Consider the following 13,088-nt stretch of genomic DNA (forward strand, 5'->3'; position numbering starts at 1 on the left):
TATAGAGGGTGGACAATTTATGAATTTACCTGTATAAGCTTTATACAGAGTAAAATGGATTTATTTGGGGTTTGGATCCCATTGGGAGCTGGGTGTCTGGGGGCTGGAGGCAGGTAACCTGCTAAACTGTTTTCATTTAAAGCCTGCAGCTCTGGGGGCGTGGTCCAGACGCTGGGTCTGTGTTTGTAGCAGTCTGGCCCTGTCTGGCTCAACAAGGCAGGGCTCTGAAGTCCCAAGCTGGCAGGGAAAACAGGATCAGAGGTCATTTTCAGCAGGTGAGGTGACAGTCCCAAGGGGCTCTCTGTGAGGGAACCCCACACACCCAGTGTGGTCATAATTATGTTCCTAACAGGGACACAAAGAAATTAGAGGCAGTGTCAGTTTGTACTCCTTTGGCAGGGAAGGGATGCTGGCAAACTCCAGGTCATGACTGAAGACACAGCGTGACTTAGAATCTTTAAGTTCTTGAAGGGCTCGTGCTGTAACTCCTCAGCTAGGAGCAGAAAGGCTCCGTGGTCAGAGCCCTGGGAGTCTGACTTGTCTGGTCGAATCGTTTTCTTTCCCAGCTTGAATGTAGGATGAATGGTTTGAAGTACGGGGCAGGCTCCTGTCCCCTCTACATTCTGCATTCTCCCCGCCAAGCGACACCCCCCTTCCCCCCGCCCCCAGCTCCGCGGCTCTCGCTCATCCCTCCCTGGTCGTCCCCCGCCCCCAGCTGAGCGACAGCTCCCGCGCCGCTGCCACCCAGTGGTGCTGCCCGCGGCTGCGAGACTCCGCCGCCGGCTGGGTGCCGCTCGCGGGCTGCGCTGCAGGTGGCGGCGGGAGAAGCAGGAAGCGGGCCGGGCCGGGGAGCAGGATGGCGGCCGGGGAGTCGGAGAACATCCGCTACTGTGCGCGCTTCTCCTACCTCTGCCTCAAGTTCACCCTCATCACCTACTCCACGCTCTTCTGGGTGAGCGCGGGCTGCGCGGGGGGGCGGGCGAGGAGAGACCCCGATCCCCGCTGTGACCCGGCTGCGCGGGGGGGCTACGGTCACCGCCCTGCCCGGGGGCCGGGGAACAGCGCCCGCCTGGAGATGCTGCGCTGAGGCGAGCTGGCGCCGCGGTCGGTGCGGTCCTGGAGCCCAGCGCCCCCGGGCCGGGTGTGTGCGTGTGTGTGCGGGGGGGGGGGGGGCACCGCTTCTCCAGCCCTGGCAGTACGCCCGTGTGTCACACCAGCAACGAACCGGCAAATACCCCCCTCAAGGGCGAGAGCTGCCCGCGCACTCCGCGGGGCAGAGTTGTTGTGCTGGGGTTTTTGGGGCCGGGGGTGGGGGCGGACTCTCGAGTCCTCCTCAGCATGGATGGGGGTTCCCGGCCGGGCGCACCCGGTGAAGTGCGTGAGAAGGCCAGGAGCGTTTCCCCCTTGGGCAGGGCTCGGTGGATGGGCACATGGCAGAATTCTGCCCCTGAATGAGATCTCTGGCGTCAATGCACCGCGTGCCCTAGAAGGAAGCCTCTGGGGTGCAGTTTTGTGGTTGTCACTGCGTGATAATCAACTGGTTTTGGCATTTAGCGACTTCCAGAGGTGGAAGGGTGTGGCAGGTAGCATGAAAATCAGTTGTGTACGCTAACAACAAAACACTGCGTTGTCACACTCAGATGGGAGTGAGAAAGCTAAGAGGGGGAAAGGCTTCAGCCACTAGAGAACCAGTTGTTTTGCGTCTGATTAATGTAGGATAATTTCAATTTTAAGCTTGTGGGCTGTTCAGTGATATTTCACCTGCTCTGTTCTGTGCTTTTAAAAGAGGAACGTGCAATGTTGTTTGATGTCTTTTACTGATTTTCATAGGAAAGATCGTACAAACTCTCCGCTGGGTGGTATTTATACTGTTGTGCAACGCAGCAGACCAGCTCTCATAGTGCTGAAGAAAATTGTTCAGGCTTGTTAGGTGAAGAGAAAGTTGTCTAATAGAAAGAAAAGGACTTGTGGCACCTTCGAGACTAACAAATTTATCTGAGCATAAGCTTTCATGAGCTACAGCTCACTTCATGGGATGCATGCAGTGGATCTGATGAAGTGAGGTGTAACTCACCAAAGCTTATGCTCAGATAAATTTGTTAGTCTCGAAGGTGCCACAAGTACTCCTTTTCTTTTTGCGGATATAGACTAACACGGCTGCTACTCTGAAACTAGTCTAATAGAGTTTCTGTTGAAAGAGACATCATCCAGGATGTTACAGCCCAAATCTGATTTACATGTCTGTCCTTCTCAAAAATGGCAAGTTCACGTTTGGTATGCATCCTGAGTTTGAAAACAATGACCAGTGGTGACACTCATTTAGCAAAAAAAAAAAAAAATTAGCAAATTTCCATTTTCAGGGTATGAAGTTCTGTATTTACAGTAGAATATGACAGACCGTTTTCTGTGCTGGGAACTGTCACATATGTTGACATTTCAGATTCCTAGATGAGATTTGTTTCTGTCTTTGTCTTCAAAAAGCTCCAAATTCAAGACTACTGCATTTCTTGTTTTGAAGATCTGATAATTTTTCCCTAGTAGGGATAGATTTTTAAAGTAAGGCTTTTTGTTTTTAAAGCGTGAGTTGGGAGAACGTTACCTTGGGTTTCTGAGTCTTTATAGTGTAGTATCCTTTTAGGTTTTGTTTTGAAGAAAAACTACAATTTGACGAATGACTGAAAATCAGAACATAAAGCACATTGCCTTTAGTTCAGACTTTTTTGGGTATTAGGTATCTCTTAGCCTTTTTCATTTTATTATTTTTTCTGTTTTTAATAGAAAATTAACCTTTTCTCCTCCTTGGACTCCTAGTTTCACTCCAGCAACCATTCCATAAGTAGAACCTTCTGCAAAAAAAGGTCAGGGCAACAATAATTATAGCCTTCCCACATTAGGATACTTGTCCTACTAATAACATTTTACTGATTTTGTTCTGTGTTCAAAGGGTTTCTAGTAAATTAATTTATACACAGGTATGCCTTCTATTCTTAAACACCACATTATCTTTTTTTCTGTAAGCAAGCACACTTGTACCTCATTTACTTGTCTGCTCTTTCATTTGGCATGGTAAGCTTGTTCTGGTGTGGCATAACACACCACTTAGTAACAGAAAAGTCAACCCTGATATCACTGAGTACCTGTCGAGACCATAGTAGCTTTCAAACACCTTAAGAAACTTAGTCTTTATTTGTAATTCTTCCTTCCCTCCCCCCTGGATTTTCAACTAGGAAAATATGCTAAACTTATTCCTCCTATCATATATCAAAATACATAAGGTGCAGTCTAACACCATGGAATAGTTGTTAAAAGGAAATTAGATAGAATGTTTTGGTAATTAGAAATGTTAGTTCATAATAATGTTCGGGTGAACTAAGATTAGCTTATGTGAATGGAGTTTGCAAACATATAGTTTTCAAATCAATCCTGAAGAGACGGAATTTAAATTTGTATGTTAATGGAGAAAAGTTTATACACACTATATCTTCCTTTAAATAACTCCTTGTCACCTCAGCAAAGAGTCCAGGCAGGTTTTACCATGCCACCCCACCCTCAACAAAATGACTGTAAATGTTCCAAAAACGAAAGAAAAACGATAAATAACAGACCTGCGCATATAGAATTCCCAAGGCATCTATATTTTAGTGATCCTTTCATTTTATTTATTTTAACCTTATTTATATCTAAATTCTTAACTCATTAATATATTAAGAAGGCAGTTTGCAACTTGAAAGTGGAACAGAGGCCACAATGAAAGAGCTGTTGGAGGAGGAAAGGATGGGGGCTGATGGCATTTATTCTTGCAGAGGGCTTCCTTTGTTAGTATAATTGTCTTCTTTCACAGCTTTAACGTATGATGTATTATTTGAAATATGTCGCAGGCTTGTTTTCCCTCTAAATTCTGCATTCTCCCAGTCAAGTGAAACAGATCTCCTTACTTGTCCAAATGTGTAATAAGTACCTAAGGCTGAATTCTTTTTTCTGTTATGCTGACACAATCCCACTGACTTCGGCGAGAGTAGAGTTTTGTTCTATATAGTGAACAACCCTTTTAGCTTGTGAAGGAATTTCAGTATGTTATACTCACTTGCTTAAACCTTTATTCACTGTACTTAACTGCTCTATACTTTCCCTTTTGTTAGGGTTATATTTTGTTTTGTGCTTAGCACATTCACCTCCCATTTACTTCCATTAGTTTCTGTGGGCAGTACCCTCTTAAGTACACTTGCAAAGCAGCCAGAAAGCTGGCCTACTGGGGCAACTGGAAATTCCTCTGGTGTCAGAGTTTTGCTAACCTGCAGTAGGGGTCAAATCACCTGCTGGAAGTCTCAGCACAGAATTGAGGCAAAGGTTATATAAAGCTACCTTTTTCCCTTCTTTCTCCTGGTAATTGCCAGAATTACTGTTCTCGTAATATTTTTTAACTCTTAACATTAATGATTTTTTGCAATAATGGGTCAGGGCTGGAGCATTTAATTAAAGAGTTAGTATAAAATTTGTAAATTTTAAGACTTTTTTTTCTTAATTTGTGGGTTTGATCAAGCAAATGGGTCTCTCAAAATCTAATTCTGTTGCTTGCGACATGCGCGTTTTACAGATTTTCTGAGACACAGCTGTTTGATTAAACTAATTTTTGCTCCTGTCAGCATTATTGAAGATGAACAAAGAAGAATAAAAATAGTCTGAAAAAACTTGTTTAGACTGTCAAAATGAATAAATTTGTTGCAAGGTTCTGTCACTGCTATGGTTTCAACTGTGCATCTAGAACTCTCTTCAAAAACTGCTGACTTTTCTAGACAATTGATTTCCAACACTTCCAGCTAATGAGGTAGTAGCATAATTTATCTCTCCAATGTGAAGAGGTATTTATGTTATGCTAGCCATAATAACATTATCAATTGTCTTCTCCCCCAAGGCCTGCATCCTAGGTTAGCCTGTAGTAAGATTTGTAACAATAGTGGGTGTGATGAGAACATAAAGCATTTTACAACACTGTTAGACTGTAATTGAGTTTTGAAATTCGTGTCAAACACCAATACAACCTTAGGGTAAACAAGATCTTAGTCACTGGTACAATTTCAAAAAGCTGTTTTTCCAGAGGTTCTAACCATAATTATGTTTTAAAATAAAACCCATTTCCCCCTCCAAGGTTTCAGGATGAAAATAACTAGTGCTGATAGTCACAGAATTACTTGACACACTTAAACTTTTATATGTGAATTAAATAGTAAATTTAGTGCTCGGACTAGTAGTTAAAAAACTGCTTTTTCGTCCACTTGGGAAAGTGACTCCACTCTTTCCCACGCACACAAAAATACAGAGGATGTCCCTGTCCTTTGGTGATACATATCCAGTTAATACAAACAAGGCCAAATCACTTCTGGTGTGAATAAAATATGATTTGCCAAATTTAAATTCAGTTGTGAAGGGACAGGATGCAAAATATACATAAGTCTATTTCATCTATGGCCTTGTCTACACCACCAAGTTTTGTTGCCAAAACTGCCCTTTGTCGACCAAAACAGTGAGTGCGTACACACTGCGAGGTGACTTTTGTCGGGAAAAATGCCCAGATTTGGTGACAAAATTCATCCACCCTCATGAGAGAGTTATGTCTTTTTCCTCTACATTTTTGTCAACAAAGTGCAAGTGTAGACACCAGGCTTGATTCCATCTCTTTAATTGGCCGCCAGGAGGTGTCCCACAAAGCCCATCCTGACCGCTGTGGTCAGCAGTTTGAACTCCACTGCCCTGCAGCCAGGAAAACAACCATCCTCCCACCCCTCTTAGAAGCCCCGAGAATTTTTGAAATTCCATTTCCTGCTGGCTCGGCATGGAGAAGTCTCATCACATCTTCCCAGGTGACCTTCGCGAGTTATCGCACCAAACGCTCTCCTGCTTGGACCACTGCGGAGCTGTTGGATCTGCTCAGTATATGGGGAGACGAGGTTGTGCAGTCCCAGCTGCGCTTGAGCCGTAGGAATTGGGATACCTATGGGCAGATTTCTTGAGGCTTGTGCAAAAAGGGCTATGATCGGGACATGCTGCAGTGCAGAGTGAAGATAAAGGAGTTGAGGTAGGTATACCATAAGGCGAGGGAGGCAAACCATCGCTCAGATGCTTCACCTAAGACCTGCCTCTTCTGTAAGGAGCTGGATGCTATCCTCAGTGGCAACCTCACCTCCATTGCTAAGAGCCCCATGGATACTTTGGCAGGCCTGTAGGCAGCGGAAAGAGGACCTAACCTGGAGGATGAAGTTATTGATGAAGAGGTGGAGTTAGACGAGGATGTGCAGCTCCTGGCAGGGTCGTCCGGTGGGGCAGGCAGCCAGGAACTGTTCTCCTCTCCAGTGGTGTCTAACCAGTCTCAGCGGTCGCTCTCCGGGGAGCAAGAAGCAGAAGATGAGACACCTGGTAAGTGGCTGTGGCTTGTGTAATCCGGAGGTGGGTTCAGGATATAGTAATGTGGGAGGCTGGCTGTGTTTCTGTGAGCTGGACGTTTCCTAGTGTAGCTAATCGGTATAGTGGAACTAGGTGTTGATGCACGCTGAGATCTCATGAGAATCCTCCAGAGAGATCTCCAGGAAAGTTTCCTGGAGGTACTCGGTAATCCTCTGCTGAAGGTTCCTTGGCAGAGCTGCTTTGTTCCTTCCTCCATTGTAGGAAACTTTCCTGCGCCATTCGGCAACCACTTTTGCAGGGACCAAAGCGGCAGACAGGCGAGTAGCGTAGGGAGCAGGGCAAAAGCCATGAGCATGGAGTAGATGTACCCTCATTTCCCTGCTTACCCTTAGTGACATGTCTGCTAGAATGACCCCTGCCTGTGAAAAGTATGGGAGAATTTTAGAATTTGTCCCTAGAATGCTGCACCATGAACCTTGCAAAGAGTGTGTGCTCTTTTCCCCATGTGGAGCGCTCCCGCCCACCCCAGCCAACACTCACCATACTTTGGCTGTTCACAGAGATGTGTGCCTGGCTAGGGTCAGTAAAAAAGTGATGGCAATGTTGCAAAAGGTGTATTTAACCAAAATGTTTCAATGCTGTGTGTGAATTTAACAATCCCGCTTTTATGCATTGTCTCCTGTGCTTCGCCAGATGTGGCCTTCAGGAACACCCCATGCACCCCAGCCGAGCATCTCCACCAGGCAAGAAAACGCCCAAGATGCAGTAAAGAAGACATGTTCTGGGAGGTTTTGCAGTGCTCCAATGCAGAAAAAAGGGAACACAAGGAGTACTGGGAAGCCGAATGGCAGGACAGAAAAGGGAATCACCTATTTGTTAAGGACAGAACTGAGCAGATGATTAAAGTAATGGAGGAGCAAATGCAGATGCTGAAGTCCTTAATAATGCTGCAGACTGAGCAAACCACCTCCACTGCAGAACATTCAGAACTATTTTCCATGCCTCCCCAAACTCCGCCCACACAATCTTTTCCACTCTCTGGGACTCTTGATTTTCCCTTCACTCCACCCCCTTCGACAGTTTTCACAATGATAGCTGGACCTACACACAGTTGTGAAAGTGTGTCCTTCTCTGGTTCCTCCTATCCCACCAAGCATCTGTGGGTTTGTGTGTGCTGATTCTTGTGCAATAAAAGCAAAGTTTTATAATGGTAAATCATCTTTATTTGTTTCCTACAAATTGAGATAGCAGGCTCTACCAATACATGAACTGGCAGTTTAATCACTTCCTTACTGGAATGTAAGGCCCCAAATGTCACCGTTGCCCCCTAGAAAACTACATGTAATGTAACATTGAAGCACCTCTGACAGAGATATGTTACTGGTGCGCATTGTCAAAGTGCTGCCTCAAAGCCTCCCTGATTCAAATAACCCCCCTCTGGGCTCCTCTGACAGCCCTGGTATCTGGCTGCTCAAAATCAAGCAGCCAAGCAGTCTGCCTCAACACTCTACCCCTGAGCAAACCTTTCACCCTTAGCTTCACAGAGATTATGCAACATACAGCACACGGCTATGACCATGGGAATATTATCCTCAGTGAGGTCTAATCTGCCATAAAGGCATCACCAGTGTGCCTTTAATCTGCCACAGACACAATCAGCTGTCATCCGGCACCTACTAAGCCTGTTGAACCGATCCTTACTGCTGTCCAGGTGTCCCATGTAAGGTTTTATGAGCCATGGCTGTAAGTGGTATGCAGGATCCCCCAGGATCTCTATGGGCACTTCAGCATCCCCCACTGTAATCTTCTGGTTTGGAAAGAAAGTGCCCGCTTGAAGCTTTCTGTACAGGCCAGTGTTCCTGAAGATGCATGCGTCATGCACCGTTCCAGAGCACCCCACATTAATGTCAATGAAACACCCACAAGTGCTTGCAACACCATGGAGAAGTACCCCTTCCTATTAACGTATTCCATCGCAAGGTGGTCTGGTGCCAAAATGGGAATATGTGTGCCATCTGTCACCGCTCCACCATTAGGGAAACCCATTTCTGCAAAGCCACCCACTATTTCATGCACATTTCCAAGAGTCACAGTCCAGGACGCAATTTATTGCCCTGCACACTTGCATTAATGCAGCGCCAACCATCGACTTCCCCACTCCAAACTGATTCTCAACCGACCGGAAGCAGTATGAAGTCACCAGCTTCCACACAGTGATTGCCACATGCTTCTCTACCGAGAGGGCAGCTTTCATTCTGGTGTCCTTGTGCCGCAGATCTGGAGTGAGCTCTGCACACAGTTCCAGGAAGGTGGCTTTCTGCATCCGAAAGTTCTGTAGTCATTGCGCCTCATCCCATATCTGCATGACAATATGATCCCACCATTCAGTGCTTGCTTCCTGAGCCCAGAAGTGACGATCTACCCTATGCACTTGCTCTATGAATGCCAAAAGCAATCTAAAGTTGCTCCTATCCATATCACGCAGAATGTCGGGTGCCTGGGAGTCTTCCTCAGTTAAGAACTTCACGATGAACTCCACTGCCATCTGCGAAGTCTTCATGACAGTTAACAGGGCCGTTTCAAAAATGCTGCAAAAAAAAGCCAGAAGACCCTGGAGTGCTGGGACAGAAAGCAGTGCATCATGGGACATTTAGCCCTGTCCCAAAATGCGCTATGATCCGCAGTGATTTGCTGGTTATGATTTTGCCATTTGTATGCATGTATCATTTTTGTATTTGAAGTTATAAGTACTGGCTCTATACCTGGATTTCAAAGGTTTGTTCCTCGGGGAACATCCACAAGGTAGTTAGCCAGCACATTTTGGAGGTACTATTCAAATTGAGTGGCCCATCAAAAGAACATTTAACTGACAATGAACCATGGGAGATGCCTATTACACTTAATGGAATTTCCTGCAATGACTAGGTGAAATGCATGGACATGTGACTTGTCCATGTGACTCCAACCACTATCTTCTTACTGTACTTTTCCACAGTAAGAACTATGGGATTCTCTCCACATGGCAGAAGATATCAAAGGCTCTGGAAACACCTCCGTTTTGCCTCTTTTCTGCTCCAGCCTCTGGACTATGAACTTACATTAATGGAAGCATTCTAACCAAGGAATTGAGGACCTTCCAATGATCTGGAAGCAGCCAGAGACTTGACGTAAGCCAGCAGTTTATTCCATCACTGCTACGAGCCTGAACCAAGAACTTAGCAATTATTGTATGTATTTGATTCCTTTAACTACTTTTAACTCTCACCTTTCTTTCTTTCTTTTTATGAATTAACCGTTAGATTTTAGATACTAAAGGATTGGCATCAGCATGATTTTTGGGTAAGATCTGGGCTATATAGTGACCTGGGTGTGTGGCTGGTCCTTTGGGATCAGGAGAACCTTTTATTTGATGAGACTGGTTGTAAAGAACCACTCACCTTTAAATCCAGTGTTTTTAGTGGTGATATAAGAACTGGAATGTCTAAGGAAACTGCTTTTATGACTTCTTGTTAGCCAGTGTGGTGAAACAGAAGTTTACTTTTGTTTCTTGTTTGGTATATCCTATGGGGGATTAGCCATCAGTCTTGGGGTGTGTCTACCCTATTTCTCATCAGTTTTCCTGAATTTGGCATCCTCAGTTGTGGCCCAATGCTCACACTGTCGATGATGGTGCCCCCACTGTGGACGCGATCTGCTGACAGAGGGAGCAAGTGTGAACATGAAATTGCGATTTTTATTATGTCGACTTTTGGGTGTCATTTTGTTGACATAAATTGGTAGTGTAGACATGGTCTATATGTGGTTTGGATTTCTGCAGCATCTGGAAGGAGGAGAAGGGTCAACACTGGCCGAAAAGGGTAAGTTGGGAGGGGTTAAAGTTCTTTCCCAAACTGTTGCCTCTTGGTTGAGGCAAAGCAATGATGCTGGGTTTTTTAGCCATCTAGGCTGTGAGTTTTTGTTTTTTAATGGTTTGCCAATAGAAATAATGAGTACAGTAATAAAGCTGGTTTATTTTGCACATTTTACAAAAAATTATTCCAACTGTGTGTAAGAGAAGTGCACACGAGGACAAGTTTATTCAAGTAATGGTATTGCTGGACAGAGGGGTAATTATATTGTCAACTTCATACTTTTTAATCTAGGATTTAAAAAAATTTCATGTTTTAAAAATGTACGAGTAAATATAAACATAACCCACATGCACAAGGATTATAATAAAGTATCTATTCTTTCTTTAGGAATTCCCTCTGCTAAAAGAAAGCCTTTATGTATAAAGGATGTATAGTATGGAATATGTGTGTATTGTATGATGGTATGGTATAAATGTTTTATTAGCATGATTGTGGTAAGGTTGCATTACTCCTGAATGGCAAAGCTACAAATGAGTGCCAATAAATGCTTTATACCTCCCACATTTCTATATGTATTGTTTTGTAGAATAACTATTTTAGAAATATTCTAGTGAATTTTTATAAATTTTATTGGCACCAAGTTTTGTAACTGTCTACATGTCAGGTGCCACTATTTTGAAGTGTGAAATGTTGGAGCCTTCCAGAAGTAGAAGTACTTGCTGCATGTCCTGTTGGGAAGCTCAGACTATCCCTATAGTTTGCATTTCAAGTCTTGATGAGTCATGAGATATCACATCTTAAACCTGTCATTTTTCCAACACTGAATAGTGTCCATTCTGCTTCTCAGGCAGGCCAGTGTAATCTTTTGGGGAATGGGAAGAAAGGAGACATAGTTGTGGTATGTTGATTTAATAGAGGAAAATAACTGAAACTGCTCCTAAATTTGGAATATCTAAAGTAGTCTTGGAGAAGATGGATGGGCAGAGTGCAGGATTAAGTGGACAAAAGTGCATTTTGTCATATGGCCCTGCAGTTTATTAGTTAGGTATCATCACCAGATATGCAAAATTTGTATGTGGAGCATATGTTCCTACTTCCAGACAAAAGTCTTTAAGAAGATGTGGTTAGGTTTGCAAATATGGATCAATAACTCAAGGGAAAAATCTTTCAACAGAATTTTTTAGTGTTAAAATAACAAACTTCTGAAAACCTGGGAATTCAAATGTAAGTTTCCACAAAGAAACTTAACTCTGACTTTATATCCCCACCACCATGCATGCCCTCTGTATAAGATATATACTTGCTGGACAAGTATTTCGGCTACTAGACAAATCAAATCCTCAAATCTTGATGGTTTGGCTACAAATGCTGCCAGTTGAGGACATCTTAAACACCGTATATCGTACGTTAGTGTCTTGAGTGCAGTTGCTTACCGTAGTGCGCAGTAAGTTCTACCAACCATACCTTTCCTAGCAGAGTATATTTGGTGTAACTGCAAGTCTATAGTAGGTTTAAATTATCTGCAGTAGTAGGGAGCGTGAACAGTGTATAGTAACAGGTTGTAACATTTACAATTTCTAAGCTACCAGAGTGCAAACATACACCTGAAACTTGTTTTTCAGCTCTTACAATGTATACATTTCAAGAGATTATTGTGGACAGATTTCTTATTTTCTTTTTAAACAAATTAATTCCAAACAAGAAACGTTGTATACCAGATTTCACTCTGGAGTAGATTTTATTGTTGAGATTTAAGTTCCTGAAAGTTGGAGTTTGTAATGGAAAAACTGACACAGTCCTAACTGTGGTGGCTGTAAGAGGCTTTGATATAGCAGAGTGTAAAGCAGGCATTTGAAATCATGGCAGATCTGAAGGTGCTGATTTAATCAAATTCAGATTTAGACCTGTACAACAGCAGCAGCGTGTAACAGAAAAAGTGGTGCTGTTTCTGGGCAGTAACACTAGGAACTTTAGTGGCTTAATAGTGAGTGTATCTATTCTTAAAAGGGCACGTTTTTAACTTTTTATTGCAAATCATTTCACTGCATATTTATTTTTACGGTCTTGGACAGGAAGATCTAACACACAAATTAATATAAAACTTTAAGCCAAGTAAGGAATATAGGGCTGTAAGAATAGCCAAACCCAGATGTATATATTTTATCACAAAAAGGTATTCTCTAGACATTTATCAGTTATATTAATATGCATGCTATAATAGCCGAAAAGCCTGCAATTTATCCATTAAGTTGGTACTCAAGATTTTTGATAAAACAAACTGTTTAAGGAGTGAACTTGAAAAATCATATACAATAGTATTCCACTGCATGAGAGACAGATTTTAAATGAACACAGGACTAATCCATTTGTGTGTTCTGTTATTGGCTTTTAGCAATCTATTTTCCCCATCTCAGAGTTCTTTGTAAACTGCAATAACTTCAAAGCATTATTCAGTATCAACATTTTTAGAATAAGATTAAAATGCTACATTACATAATAATTCTTTTAAAATTAGTGGACTTTACAATCTACTATTACACAATTGCTATTATAAGGTTTATTGAAGATTCTTTGGGTTGTTTGCCAATGTTCCTAAGTTTCATACCAGCTAGAGAAATATGAATTGTTATGATAAATAATATAATTTATAACTGATAATTCAAAACATTTTGCTTTTTAAAAGCTAAACTAACATTAGAGATCAGCCTTTTAAAGATGTAAAACCAGTTAAAAATAGGTACAGTAGAAAAGGGCTTGTAATGTAAATAGTAAAGTTGAATAAGCGCTGTCTGTCTTTTCTCTTCTGTGATTCATAATCTCCCTTATGCAAAAGGCACT

General features: G+C 42.9%; 1 protein-coding gene across 1 annotated transcript in view; it reads left to right on the forward strand.

Annotated features, from left to right (window-relative positions):
* Positions 1-718: 718 nt before the first annotated feature.
* TSPAN15 (tetraspanin 15) overlaps positions 719-13,088 on the forward strand; it is a 39,250-nt gene continuing 26,880 nt past the window's right edge. The window contains exon 1 of the mRNA XM_037905889.2: positions 719-952. Within this exon, the coding sequence (XP_037761817.1) occupies positions 857-952 (96 nt within the window). The 5' untranslated portion in view covers positions 719-856. The remainder of the gene's footprint in view (positions 953-13,088) is intronic.

This window comes from Chelonia mydas, chromosome 7 (assembly GCF_015237465.2).
Source record: "Chelonia mydas isolate rCheMyd1 chromosome 7, rCheMyd1.pri.v2, whole genome shotgun sequence".
Lineage (NCBI taxonomy): Eukaryota > Metazoa > Chordata > Testudines > Cheloniidae > Chelonia > Chelonia mydas.